The sequence below is a fragment of the Montipora foliosa genome, chromosome 9 (assembly GCF_036669935.1).
Source record: "Montipora foliosa isolate CH-2021 chromosome 9, ASM3666993v2, whole genome shotgun sequence".
In the NCBI taxonomy this organism is placed as follows: Eukaryota; Metazoa; Cnidaria; class Anthozoa; order Scleractinia; family Acroporidae; genus Montipora; species Montipora foliosa.
In genome coordinates this window covers 33,441,386-33,456,385 of record NC_090877.1, presented here as the reverse complement: position 1 = coordinate 33,456,385, position 15,000 = coordinate 33,441,386, and the positions used below count along the sequence as shown (strand labels likewise).

The window sequence follows — 15,000 nt, the reverse complement described above, 5'->3', positions numbered from 1 at the left end:
AGCGATAGATTTGCTCTGTCAGCGGATCAGTACTTAGGTGTGACTTTACGTTTGTAGCAGTCTTTGGTAATTCATTAAGATATATAATGAGATACAGCTCCGCGTTTACGGAAAACTGCAAACGTCAAGCTGAAATTTACTCTTTAATGCTCTGGTAGGAGTCAGGAGGTGCAAGCAGAAACTGCTGGTAGCCGGGCGCCTCGCCCTCAGGTTGACTCGCCCACAGACTAGTATAATTCGCTCACACTGAAGTCAACTTGTCCACCGGAGGGTGTAAATAGACCTTTTGCAACAAAAGATCACATGGTACAAAATCCGCCATGCTGGAGGGCAAGCTCATTATTATTCCCCCACTGGGACATTAAAACAAAGAGACCTGAACCAGTCAAGCTTGACTTGCCTTTATTTTAGAGACCTGAACCAGTCAAGCTTGACTTGCCTTTGTTTTAATGTCCCAGTGGGGGAATAATAATGAGCTTGCCCTCTAGCATGGCGGATTCTGTACCATGTGATCGTTTGTTGCAAAAGGCCTATTGCAGGTTGCAGGTCATTGTTTTACTGAAACTACCCAAACCTTTATGTTTTATGAAAATGCTGACCTTAAGCTTAAAAATTATTTTTTGGGCCTAATGTGAGCATTAGTAAAGGTTTGGGTCGTTTCAGCTATGGGGGAACAATGAGTGATGACCTGCAACCGTAACCCACAACCTGCAGTAACACCCTCCACTTATCCACAGCTTCGAAGTTAATTTGCCTACACTAGCCCAATTCAGTTAAGTTGTGTATGTTTCAAGTTTTTTGGAGCAACTACGGAATACAGGGCCACACAGGGCCAGCACATGCAAATTAGTTAGAAGATTTTGTAGAACGAGACACAAAACAAGGGGAGCTTTTGTTAGTCAATGATATGAAAATAGGTGGCCCTGTATTCTGTAGTTAAGTCAGAACTTTCTTTAGTTCAAAATTTTTTAAACCAGTTCAGTTTTGATTTTCCTCTCTTTCAGATTTTGATAATATTTTATCAGCAAAGAAAAGTCATTATTGAGCTGGTTTGAAAAATTTTAAACCAAGTGTAAACAACAACATGTACTGTCAAATTAGAAAAGGGGAATAACCGAGGTCAGTTCATGAGGAAACTACACACAACAATTATTTTATTGATCAAAAAGCATGTGTTTTTCTTTAATGCAAATGCGGGGGATTCAAACCCCTGAAAATCTAAACTAGTCCCAGTGCATGGCATGGTAGAAACAACAAAGTTCGTGAAAGAATTCAACTTAAAGAACTGTCCAAAATGTCTCTAAAACAAAATTAATGTTAATTTTAGTCCAAAATGTGAAATCTGACATTTACATAGGCTCAATTTCCGCCGCTCACTCGAGTTCAGTATCCTCCCCGAGAAGAGATGGCTGGATGCGTGAGCGATAGATTGTGTCTGTGCCGGAAGTTCATAATTATGAATTATTATGCCAAGTTAATAGTTGCGGGAAAGTGGCATTAGACATCCCAAAACATTGATTTTAACAGAACGGTAATTACACGACAATGCATAAAATGTCTGTGGAAAGTTTCCAGATGATATGAGCTTGAGTTTGTGGTTAAATGATCAATGTGAGTTTGAATTCAACCGGAAATCATCGACAAAATCTTTGGCTCAGCTCTCAGTGGACCTCATCGGCCCCTCGTTTTGCCACCAATAAACTCAGCAGTAATTTCAATTGATCTTGAGGAATTTTACTTACATTTACAAAGTCTAACGAGAAATTAAAATAGCAATGGATTTGAAAGCTGTATTTTGACCTTGGCGCCTACTGGAAAATTAGTGAAATTTCCGAACTCAGGCGGTAGAAAGCAACACAATCCCCATTCTCCAGCTTCTTGAACACTTTCTGTTGTCGAAACCTTGGATGTTTCCCACCTTAAAAGCACTATAAACCTTGAACAGATGAGTTGAAAGAATATTTTCGCAGCCACAGTTTGAACCAAAAAATACAGTTCATGTCTGACCGATTTATGCAGGCAAGTTTCTGATTGGGGGTGATTAACAATGCGTCACTCGCACGTCGAGCCGTGATTTCAGGAGTGAGCGCTGGCTCATTTCCCAAAACAGTGGCTGGTAATTGAGCCTAACATGTCCACAGATATAATTATACATTACATAATGAACCTACAAGTCATACATACATTTACTGGTACATGATTGTCTTAACTTTGAATGTGTGGGCCAGTTAATCTCAGTGTGGGAATTAACTTGTGGGTAAGTTAACCTGTGCGGCTGGATTAGTTCATGACAGACATTCAAACTGATGATTGACGAGGGAGGAAGGAATATATTGCTCACAAACTGTATATTTGTGTAACGTTATGGGTATCAAAGCATTTTTTATGTTACTTTTAAAGATGGCAGAAATCCGGTAATTTGTTTAATCCCAGTTTGCTGGTGAGCTTCAAATGAAAAGATGCAGAGAGAGTGAGAGATGCACATAAATTAATATTGTATGTATAATGTCATCACTAATAACAGACCAAATATCACTTTGACACCGTTAATTGTGAACACAACATCCTTCATCTAAATAATTCATCTAGTAATCTCCTCTTAATAAAATTGTACTAACATTTTTTTTTCAGCAAAGTACCATGTCTTGACATATCTTCAGGTGAGCAATTTCCCATACCAGTGCAATTAGGAAAGAGTTTACATTTTTATGTGCTAGAATTTTAAGTGCTGTTTTTACTCCCAAACTTGCCGTAACTGGTATGCCACTTTTTTAATTAAGGACCTTGACATACTTTGAGGCCACCACCCAAATTTCCAACTCTTTTGTTAGAAACTCATTCGTGCATTCAGCCAAATGACAATTTTAAGGAAGTTAGATGTCATGAGCTTGGTTGGTCCTTATGGTGAGTGGTCAAACTCACAAGTGCATACTTTAGGAGAAGAGAATTGCAACTACATGACTGCTAAATCTTTGAGTTCTTGGCCGCCTTAACATTATTGTCTTTTAATCATTCAGAAGGATATTGTAACATTCCTCATGCTGTTCTAATCAGTGTATTTGGGGCCACAGAGAGGGAGGGGCTGGGGAGGCAGTATCTTCCCTACTTTTTTCCAATGGTGTTGGTTTCTCCTAAACCACTCCTCCCTCCCCTCCACATTCTGCCTGTTTTAGGAACCTTTTGTGTACTTTTTTCTTTTGGTCATTGGTACTAAAGTACTTATATGTTTCTGTATGCCCAGTAAACTGCCCTTACCAATAGCGAGTATTACTAGCCTTGGGAGCTTTAGCAGCAACAACGAGAACGGCAACAAGAACGTCATCTCAAAACATGCATTCTCATTATTGCAATCACTTCACGACTATTCCAAGTTTTTTAATATGACAAAGGTTTGGCAGTCCCTCTGGTCTCTGGAATGAAAACTTTGTGAGGGGTGCCTCATATTTAGGGAAGAAAATGAATTTAAGTTTATCTCCAGGTGCTGACATCCTCCATAAAACCTCAAATTTGGTTATTTCACGTTGTTGTTTTGCTGACGACGGCAAAGAAATGGACAAAAGTGAAAAATGCACAGGTAGTGCATGCAAAGCTGTTGTTTTTGCCCACTATGAATATGCAAATTTGTGACGGTCCCGTTGGTGTCGCCGTTGTTGTTGCTAAAGCTCCCTATAAGAGCGTATAGACCCCTAGCACACCAGGTGACCCAAAACCCCCAAAATAAGCATACAAGTGGACCTTTTAGCCTATTACATGTAATCGCCACTCAATAGCGTGAATACAACTGCCCTAACAATCTGTATAGCACTAGTACTAGAATAGTAAGCGCCTCCATAACTAAACATTCTTCATGCACTAACATGATTACATGCTAAGTATACGGACAATGGATGAACAATTGGCCTGACAATCGGAATAGCAGTCTCGTACTAGCGGAATTACATGTACGTTCTAAGTATACAAACAACGGATGAACAATCAGCCTAAAAATTGGAATAGCACTAGGACTAGTACTAGCATACTAAGCACTGCCATAACCAAAGATTCTGCGTGTGTGAGAGGGGAGTATGGTATATTCCCCTCACACTACCATGCTCCATACCAAAACCTAGCCCCTCCACTTTGAAACGTACTCCTTGGCCTCTGTGTATTGGGAGCTTGTGGTTGGGTTGCAGGGTTTGCTAACCATCAAGGAAGAATTCTATCTGAGTGGGTGTAGGCTTGACACTAGGGAACCTCTTTCCCTTTAAGTATTAAAGACAGCTGGTTTATGGAATCCAAATGTTTTGGGGAAAAGTACCTTTGAAAATTGATTACATGTTGGTGTTATATTTTAATCAGGGAATTTTTTAGAGTATCCACACTAAATGAAATATGTTGAAATCGGCAGGATGCTGTTTCTCAGTTATTGGAACATAAGGAAGAGAATCCAAGAGTCATCCCAGCTCGTTTCTTAAGTGACTAGTATGTATTAAAAGAATGTTAATTTTATTTAATCCCTTTTCCAGTTGCCTACTTTGTTGCAGTGACTTTGGGAAAGCCCCCTGGCTGCATATAACTATAGTCTGTTACATTGATGACTCAGCAGTCCATTTTGTACATAAAATTAATAGGTTTGGCTTTTCAAGATTTAGCTAATTTATTACACAAAAAGGCTCATTTTAGTTGTTTAGTCAGTATGGAATAGTATTCTTTTGTTTATCAATGAACAAGATTGTATTCTATCCCCAAACATTTCAAGGCATTGATTGGCTGAGAGCACATCAATTCTTCCCAAAAAGAGTGCAAATAGTTGAAATTAGTACAATAAAGGTGAAATTTTGCATGATTACCCCAAGGATTAAAAAGTAATTGCATGATTTTTCTTGTGCAATTTGGAATAAATAAGCACTGTAAATATTTTCAAAGACATACAAAATTAGGGCGTAGGGTAATTTACTTGTGCTTACATGTATTTATTCCAAATTGCACTAGAATCATGTGATTAATAATAATTATAGTAATTCTGCTGCATTTTGTCACCATCAGAAAAAGTCATTTTCCTCTTTTGCCACTTAAACTTGGCTGTCAGTCTTTGAGAAATCGTAGTTTTTGTTTCATGTAAAAGAAAAAGGGTAATTAGTGTATGTTATGAGCCAGAAGGCCCATCAGGCCGGCGGTTATCTCCGGTTTCTCCCCCATGGATGCGATGCTAGTCCATCGCAGGGTTACCCCCAGCGTTACATATTCGCCGGTACCCATTTATACACCTGGGTGGAGAGAGGCACCATGAGAATAAAGTGTCTTGCCCAAAAACACAACACAATGTCCTCGGCCCGGACCCGAAGCCGGACTACTCGACCCAGAGTCGAGCGCTCTAACTATGAGGCCAACGTTTTTGTTTCATATCAACCCTGTTTAAAGTCTTCTTATATGCTAATCCATGCATTCTCAAAGGCCCAGACAAAACTTGGAAAAGTCAGGTGCTGCGGAGTATGTTTGAAAGTGTGGGGAGTCTGAGGGGAGGGGGAAGAAGTTTAGGAGAAAACAACACTGTAGGAAAAAGTAGGAGGGCTAAAGTTTCCCTCCCCCCACCAGACCCTCCCTCTCCGCAGCCCCTGAAATTGCCATATATTTGAAGGCAGTAAGGGATGAGGATTGTGACATTGTGTAGTTATGAAGTTCTATTCTTCCTTTTCTTCCTTTTACAGCTTCAAAAGTGTTGTTCAAGGAAATCACACCCTTTTCAGGGAATACAGTTACATACAAAAGACACCCCACAACAAAGCATCTTTCATACAAGTATTCTGGAAATGCTTCCGACACATAGCAAAGAATGGAGGTAATAATGAATCTTTTGCAAGTGTTGTACCCATGAATCATAATTATGGTAATCTTGTCAGGTCAGTGTGCCTGGTACTGCAAGGATTCTCTATTAATTTTGAAACTAATTTAGTAAAATGATGTGACCGTTTTTGGTGTTCAGCTTCATGCAAATAAGATATAATAATGGATAATTTTCTTTATATATCTAGCAAAAATGTTATCACATAGCTTTTTTTTATACAGACTTATTATCTGCAAAAGAATATCATTCCCTAATTTGCCTTCTTTGTCCTGATTTTCCTCTGGAGCCAGTTCAGAAGACAGCAAGGTGAGTACGTTGTACATAAAAAAATGAACTTATCATTGGAGTTTCTGTCTAAAGTGATGAGATTTACTGAGAAACAGCTGAAGATTTATTTATTATTTCTGAGGTTCTACTTTCTAGCCAAAACTAGAGAGAGCCTGGGTCTAGTCAATGCGTACATTCATACTTGTCAGCGATTCAGCGTGTGCTGCTGCCATTTTGTTTGCTTCATATTCCAGTTACTGAAAATTTTATGTCTATTATTGTGTATGTATTGATGGAACTTTCGAGCATTTTTAGCAAGGCCATAAGAGGAAAATAGAAAAGCAGATAACAACAGCCAATGGGAACACATTAAGAGATGTCTTGCATAGTCCCTTGGGATGAACTGCAAGAATTTTATTCTTTTTTTCATCTTTTTTACAAGCACGCTTCTTTTTAGGCTTTACCCATGGACACTTTTCTTGTTTATCCTTTCCTATGAAAATGTCATATTCCCAGAGTGTAAATCGACGTCAAGGTGTGAAACATTTTGACGATGTTTAATTATGACAAACAACGCGACTGGAAATTCAAGACCATGGATAATTTCCCACAAAATACGAGACCAATTCCTTAGCATTGGCTTTTCCTACCTTTGCTGACTGAGAAAGAGGCGGCAAAAATATGTTTTTGTTAATAACTCGTGTTTTGCTTAACATTTTTAAAATATTTTTTTCAGAAAATGAAGTTAAATAGTATTGATTACTAATGAGATTTTACTGCCCCATCAGTAAAATATGGTTAATGGAACGTGGCCGTACTGAAAGGGGCTATTCATATGTTGCGTTAGTTATCTTTGTCTTCTTTGTACTCGGTCGTTCAAGGTCATAAAATCAATGGTCTTGTTGTAAATAAATGAGGACATAAAGACTTCGTTCCTAGATCTCAGTTTGTAGCGTACACCTGCATTGGCCAAATCTGTAAAGGCCTCATTCGTTACTGCTAAAGAGCACATGTAATGCCTACCTGCTGCGTAACAAAACCTATACAACTGGCTACATTTATTTAATAGGCAGAGTCTAGCTATAAAAGCCTCAAGTTTGCCATCCAAGGTTCACTGGGCAGTTTGTCTTCTATAGTAAACCAACTAGCTGCTTGCAATTTGTTAATTTAAAAGTTTTTCATCATGGTTCGTTCTAGTCCTGCTCTCAGCCACAGTCGTTCCACAGCAAAAAAGGGAGACCTCCTAAAATTATCGAGTGAAGTACTGCAGCTTAGTTTACAGGCTCTCAAACTACCCATAATGCGTTCAACAGCTCAGTTTGCCGCTGGGCTTGCAACTGCCTTGTTCAGCAATCCCTCCAAGGCAGTCACCTGTGGGCAAAAGCAATCATCTAAGGTCAAGAAGGCAACCACTAGTCGCCGTTGCTCGACTTCCAACGCCGTTCACACGCGAGCAAACTCTGATAATCAGGTCCAAACACGTCCACACCTGTCCACGAACAAGATATCGCAGACAGCGCCCAGTCGGACAAAGACCCATCCTCTTCTATCGGCAAGTTGTTTGATGACCCAGCACCGCCTGTGGAAAATCACAACGGATCGACTCCCCTAAGTCCAGCCCAATGCGCTGCCATCAAGGAGATCATTGCAGAGACAAAACTATAGGCCCTTCTCAAGTCCTTGATTTCATGGGCATTGTCCTAGACTCGGTTTGCATGGAGGTTCGCCTCCTCAACGATAAATTAACATGCATCCAGGATACCCTAGCCTCGTTTACAAAACGCCATTCTGTGCGCTTAGTGGAGCTACAGTCGTTAATTGGCTCCCTTCAATTTGCATGTAAGGTAGTTGTTCCAGGCAGAACTTTACTTCAGTGCATAATCAATCTGACCAGAGGGGTCCCCAGTTGCTTCCACTATATCTGCCTTAGCTGGGAGTTCCTTAAGGACATAAATATGTGGAAGGTTTTTCTTAGCGATTGGAACGGGCATTCCTTCTTCCTCGACTCCTCCAGTACCCCATCCCCGAACCTCGAGCTCTATACCAATGCTGCAAGCTCGGTGGGTTTTGGCGGTTAGTGGGTGCTTTAGCATTGGGTGGCAGAAACGTTTCCCCATCGTTGTGGCCTGTGCAATATGGCACCCCTTTTTCACAGGGAAAATACCTTCAGTTCTGGTGTGATATCTGTGGTCTCTACAATTAATTCAGGGCATTCCAAGGTCCTGCGTACTGTGGATTTGGTACGGTGTTATACCGGCAATTCTCATTTCTATGAAACACAATTTTTTGGTATGGGCCCGTCATGTTCCGGGGGTTTCTAATGGTGCTACTGATGCGCTCTCCCCTTTCAGATGCAGCGTTTTTGGGCTCTCGCCCCCGTTGCAGACCACATTCCTTTGTGCCATCCCGCCTTTGCTAACGACCCTTTGAAGGCTGAGGCCCTAACCTACGCTAGCTGGGGCCCTGCAAAGAATATGAATCGCGCTTACAGCACTGGGGAAAAGCGTTTCTTAACATTTTGCCTCATGAACGGTCTCCAAAGCCCTTCAGGGGAAGTTTTACCAGCTTCTGAAGGTACACTCATTTGCTTCCTATTTAAGCAGATCGGTACGTCACTGCGCAATTAAACTTTATTTAGCGGCGGTTCGTAACCTCCATATCACAGCGGGGTTTCCCAATCCCATAAAGGGCAAGCTTCTGTTGTGCAAGGTTCTCAATGGCATTCTCCGATTTCAGGGCAGCGCACAAATTCGTCGCCAACCGGTTACCCCTGGGGTACTTTGCACCATCCGTCCTATATTGCAGTCCTGGCTAAGTCCTAGACGTTTTTACTTTACTTTAGGTTTTTTTTTTTACTTTAGCGTTTTTTGCATTTCTCTGCTGTAGCCAGTTTACTTACCCTGGTATCAGTCAGTTTCGTTCCAGCACCGATTTTTCTATTGATTGCATTTGTTTCCATCTCAATCTTGCTTGCCCGTAGTACATGACAGTTCACATAAAGTCGTCGAAAACCGATGCGTTCCAGCGAGGGCACTGCCTCATGTTTATTCGTACTTTTTCCCCCATTTGCGCCGTTATGGCCATGCATACATATTTCCTCCTAACCACGCCTCCTCAGGGACCACTTTTGTGCTTTCAATCCGACCGCTATCTTACCAGGCGAGTTGTTGCTCAACTTCTCCGGAATAGCGCCATGGTGGTCGGTCTTCCCCACCATAGCCTTAAGGGGCATAGCTTCCGCATTGGGGCTGCACAGCTGCTGCTGCTGGTGTACCAGATTATTAAGGTACTTGGTTGCTGGTGTTCCGACTGCTACCAGTCACCCCTAAGTTTTCACATGTGTAAGTCTCAGTTTCGGCTGGTTTGGCTTGGGTGAATGCAGTGGCCTTGGACGCATCTGTGGTGGTTAAGTCTGCGCAGCCACTTCCCACAAGCTTGTTGGCTTGTTTGCCTTTGTACATTGCTCACTAACCAATACTCTTTAATATCTGATCCAGCACGTGCTGTTTACCACTCAGCTCATAGTGCTGGAGAGATAAGTGAGGTTGTTCTGTGTCACGCAATCTGGAAGTCGCATAGGCTAACCAGTCACAAGACAGTGTTCCCCTCGAAAAACGCCAATACGTCTGTTGTCTTCTTCTATTGCGCCTTGTGTGATGCGTTTAAAAGCTAATTATGTTGATACCAAGGAACACTGACATTAATATGAGAAAAGAAATTGCAAAAATTTCGCCCATGAAGGTCCCCTCCATTAAATATCAATGAAAAATCTTGATTTGTTAAAGGATACATGTAATCTAATGTTGCAATAAATTGCAATAAACTCTTTTATAATCCAACTATATTAGTTGTACAGAAACACACGAAACAAGTGCATTCCACAATATTTGTATAGTTAGTTATGTGTTCAGTAGAAACCGGTTTGACTAGTTGAGGTGCTGACATTTGCCCTGTGCTTGTCACATACAGATCTGTCAAATGTTCTAGGTTGTTTACAATTCAAAGTTGGATAATAAATAGCTTAATGTACAATTTATTTGAGTGTGTAGTATAACAAGTGGAATGTAAATTTTTTTCTCGTCTCTTGTATTTGATTCACCCTGTGGGTTCACCAAAATACAGCAAGACTAAATCGTCCAGGTTAAAACTATAAGGCACTGTTTTAGGTAGGAAAGGGAAGAGGATTCACATTATGCATTTCACATTTCAGGATTATTTTGATGGAAGATGCAATTGATTGTCTCATGTCGTTTGCTGATTTTCTTTATGCTTTCCAGACACAATTCTTTTATGAAGGTGAGCATGGTTTTCCAGACATGCATTGTCTCTAACTAAGGGCAAATGCTCAAAACGTCAGCTAACAACATTCTTGCATTGGTTATCTTAGTACCTTTATCAGGTACTAAGAATTGTTGGTCGACCGAAATTGCGTTACAAGGACACCTGTAAAAGTGTTCTTAAGTCTGGAAGAATCTTAGATCGATGGCAAGACTTGGTTGTCGACCGACCACTCTGGAGAAGAACCATTGGAAATGTTTGTGGAATTGTGAATGCAAATCGAATTGCAACTTACCAACGACAAAAGGAGCACCGAGCTCGAAAGAAAGCTATAAGTGGAAATTGATTAAATAGAATTTATTTTATTATGTATATTCTAGTGTTTTACCCGTATCGGGTTTAGGCGTATTATCAGGTAAAGCAAAACAGTGACTGTTTTAAAGGGGATGGAAAGGCTGTGAACAAGCAAGGCCCTTTGCAGTGTTTTTACTTGACATCATTTTGGCCGTGTTGGTGTACCTAAACAATGGAACGGCAGCCATGTTGGTGTACCCAACTACTGTTACGTAATCCTTCGGGAATTGAGCTCTATTATCATGCAAACGCTTTCTTTTGTTTCGGTGGAAAAACGAGATTACTGATCATGCGAATGAAAACACTCTATTGGCCCGCAGTGTAACACTCAGTATAATTCAACCAAAGCAAGATAGGGCAAAGCGTCTGTCAAACACCACTGATGTATTTATATCACAGATGTCTGTCCTTACTTATTGACTAATGATCACTAAATACATGTAATACAATGTACTATTTTAATCCTCACTGACACAAACTACCGGAAGTAGTTCACCCCAAATTCCACAAATGATGTAGTATGCTTCATTTTAATGCTCTTCAAATGAATCTGTTGTACTAGCTAAATATCATGTAGCTTCTTCAAATGCAACAGCAACGATGACTGCCACTGTCAACTAATTTTGACTCCTTGTGTACAAAGAGCAGACAGGTACAAAAGTCGGACCAGACTGCTCACCTTGAATTGACAAAAAAATTGACAACGCAAATGTCAAATGATTTTAGGGTTGGGGTTGCGGTTAAAACTGTTTTTCATGCGATCCAAGGTGAGCAATCCGAGTTTATCCAGTCTGACTTTTGTACCTTTCCTGTAAAACGTTTTGTGTTACTATGCTTAACCCATTGACTCCTAGAGGTTCCCCATTGACGAGTAAAATCGTCGGGCATTAGACAGAGTAAAATACTAAGTCTGGCCGGCTTAGGGTGGTTTGGACGTCAGAGGGTTAACCCCATTTTGGCATAAATAGCTCATATTAACCCATTGACTCCCTGGGGGTTCCCCATTGACTCTAGACTAGTAAAATCGTCTGGCGTTAGACAGAGTAAAATAATTAGAATGGCCAATTCAGGCCAGCTTGAGAGTCAAAGGGTTAAGTTAATAATAATTTTCTGGAAAATTTCAGGGCATGAAATTACATGACTGAAAACTTCAGGAAATGCACTACATCGCACTTTCAAAAATGCTAGATTATAACTGGTACTGTAAAATTCCGAAAATAAGCCCTGGGGCTTATATTTTTCAAAGGCCCTTTTTTCGAGGGGGCTTATTTTTGGAAGGGCCTATATTCGGAGGGGCTTATCTACTTAGGGAAATCTGTGTTTCCAAATCAACTGGGCTAGCCTTATAATATATAGTTGGAAGTAAATTTACCATTTTTGCTTTGATTTACTTTGTATTTGAGGGCAATTTTCTAAGTACAAGCTCCTGGGGGGCTTATATTTGAAGGGGCGATTTAACAGAGGGTTTTTTGCATTGCCGCTTTGGGGTGCGTATATTTGGAGGGGCTTATACACGGAGGGGCGTATTTTCGGAATTTTACGGTATGTTGAAATTGGGTATTTGGAAGACAATAGTCATTTTTATTGTGAATCCTACTTACAGAGTTCATAGAGAAACTCCATAGTACTTATCAGGCCTTGCTATCAGGCACTTACAGACCTGGTCAGATTGTTGTAGCAGTACCTACACTTTCAGGACCACCCCAACACAAGTCTCAAATACCGGTAGCTTCCAACACGACACATGATGAGGGGCTTGGTAACTCTATCGATGGTGTGGATGCGCGTTCTTTCTTAGAAGCTGTGTTACAAATTTTACATACTAGCAATAATGCTTTCAGGTATAAATTAATTGTCATAATTGACTTTTTTGGTGTTTTTTTTTTAAATGTTGCTCAAAAAGTTTTTGCATGTTATTGAGAATTTAATAACACAAATGCTCTGTGTTTTTTTGGCTGCGTTGCTCTTTGTTTCCTATAAGTAACACATGTAAATAAGGGGAGCAGGGGTGATGCAGTGGTGAGAGCACTTGCCTTGCACCAATGTGGCCCGGGTTCGATTCCTGGTCCCAGCTTCATATACATGTGGGTTGAGTTTGTTGTTGGTTCTCTTCCTGCGAGAGGGTTTGGGTACTCCGGTTTCCTCCTATCCAGAAAAAGCAAACACTGCAAAATTCCAATTTGATCCGGAAAGCATGGGCCCATGTTGAATGAGCTCCTGAATGCTCTTAAGGTGTTCCATGGGTAAAAAAATTGCATTACATTACATAAAAAAGCTCCGTTTCTCCTGGTGGCATCTTTTGCCAGCAGCCGTGACTTGCAAATGTGATTGCCGCAGAGTTATGGAGTGCACTGATGCAGTGTGAAAACAGTGCACATGTACATGTACCACTAATTAACCAGCAAACAAGCATACAAAGAGAATGCCCGAATCTCTTTAAAACCAAAGAGATGTTTTGTAATTCCCCTCTCATGTGTTTTGCACGAAATTATTAAAAAGCAATATTTTTATTTTGCTAGAGGTATGAGGTTGAAGCAAATCATTCTCCAAGCTCAATTCTTCAATTTTTTCTCTTCGTAGTTGTCCTCCTGCTGATGTAATCAAAGACCTCTTATCGTGTGTTGATCGTGTCACCTTTTATGGCTTTCTCATTAGCTTGGCAAAACATGAAGGTGTTAATGCAAGTATTGGTGAGTAATCTTATGTTTTGAGTTTTTTAGCCATTGTTACAATACGTGAGCATATGCTGCCTTTTAAAGAGCCTTTTATGTACAGTCCGACCTCTATTAAGCGGCCACCTATTAAGCGGCCACCCTCCATTAAGCGGCCACTTTCCAAAGTCCCGATTTATTTGTCAGTAAATTGCTGTACTTAAGACCTCTATTCAACGGCCACCTCCATTAAGCGGCCGCGGCCACCTTTTTGCTGTCGCAAGTGTAACATTTATATGGTTTTTTACCTCCATTAAGCAGCCAGCAAATTATCTTTCCTAGCGAAATGTTGACAGATGATACAAGATGATAACTGATAACAACAAGAAAACAAGAACCGTGATTTAATCTCTACTATAACAAGTCACAAGCGAAAACAAAAGATTGTGACAGGCCTGCACGGACTCCCCTAGTGAGTTTTGATAGCGATGCATTTTAGCCTTAAATTATATTTTTGCTCTAACGAGCGTGTCTTTTAGGGATTTGCCTTTCTTATATGATATAATCGGAGGTTTAGTATAGATGCTTTTCAGTAACGGCTGGTTTTGTATTATAACCCATTTATTCATTAAAATTTCTTTTAGGCCACGTACTGCCGGGTGATATGTCGTGACATTCCTATCCAATTTATATTGTACCTCTATTAAACGGCCAACCTCTATTAAGTGGCCACTTTTCAAAGTCCCGAGGGTAGCCGCTTAATAGAGGTCGGACTGTACTTTTTACTCTTAGTCATTGGTACTAAAGTACTAACCCATATGCCAAGGCTGCTGCCTAAGAAAATTTTAAAGGGGCCCTCAGAGCTAAACGCTGAGAACTTAGGAGCCCAACATATGAAGCGAAAGGTGTTGCTGTGAAAAATTAAGGCGCCCAGAGCTATTCTTTGGGAGCCCCAGGCTACCGGGCTCCTGTTAGGCAACAGCCTTGCCATATGCCCTGGCAGTAAACTGCCCTTACCAATGGTGTGTATTGCTAATAGCGTACCCAGAGATAAGTGTACCAGTGGCTACCTTTTGGCCTACCAATCGCCATTCGATAGCATGAACCGAAGATTCTGCATGTACTAACGTGATTACGTACTATCTGTACTAAGAAAAAAATTCAGAAAACAACATCCTATTTTAGGCATGGTGTATACATGAGAGTTGGAAATTAGTGCAGTTAAGAACCAACTTAAACGATAGGGAAGAAAGCCTGAAAAAAATCCTTGTTTACTGTAAATGGGGCCCTGTTTACTGCAATGTTCATAATTCTGTGGAATCTCACCTTAAAGTGCTAAGTGCCAAACTGTGTTTTGACTTCCATCAATCAAATTTCCTGTAGCCAGGAAGATTGACTCCTCCTCTGGGAAGTGAATTAGAGTTTCGTTTAGTTCACAGCTGGAATACCATTATTATATCTCTTTGAAGGTTCATTCAGTAAAAAGATTCTCACAGATTTCATCACTTTCCATCGGCCTCAAGTTCAAATGTACGAATGTACCATGGGAACCAAAGATGCTGATTGGTTGGTTGTGTCAACATTGATTTCGGCACCCATGGTTTCGGGTCAACTCTCAGCTTGATG

General features: G+C 40.6%; 1 protein-coding gene across 3 annotated transcripts in view; it reads left to right on the top strand.

Moving 5' to 3' along the window:
• Positions 1–15,000, top strand: part of LOC137969872 (centriolar satellite-associated tubulin polyglutamylase complex regulator 1-like) — a 31,129-nt gene that overhangs the window by 150 nt on the left and 15,979 nt on the right. For 2 of the 3 annotated variants that reach the window (XM_068816264.1, XM_068816265.1), the window contains exons 1-8: positions 1–37; positions 2,632–2,660; positions 4,388–4,461; positions 5,688–5,818; positions 6,046–6,130; positions 10,302–10,387; positions 12,327–12,564; positions 13,304–13,413. The exon at positions 1–37 is cut by the window's left edge and continues 150 nt beyond it. In XM_068816264.1, the coding sequence (XP_068672365.1) occupies positions 1–37; positions 2,632–2,660; positions 4,388–4,461; positions 5,688–5,818; positions 6,046–6,130; positions 10,302–10,387; positions 12,327–12,564; positions 13,304–13,413 (790 nt within the window). The remainder of the gene's footprint in view (positions 38–2,631; positions 2,661–4,387; positions 4,462–5,687; positions 5,819–6,045; positions 6,131–10,301; positions 10,388–12,326; positions 12,565–13,303; positions 13,414–15,000) is intronic. The other variant, XM_068816266.1, reaches the window with a different exon arrangement.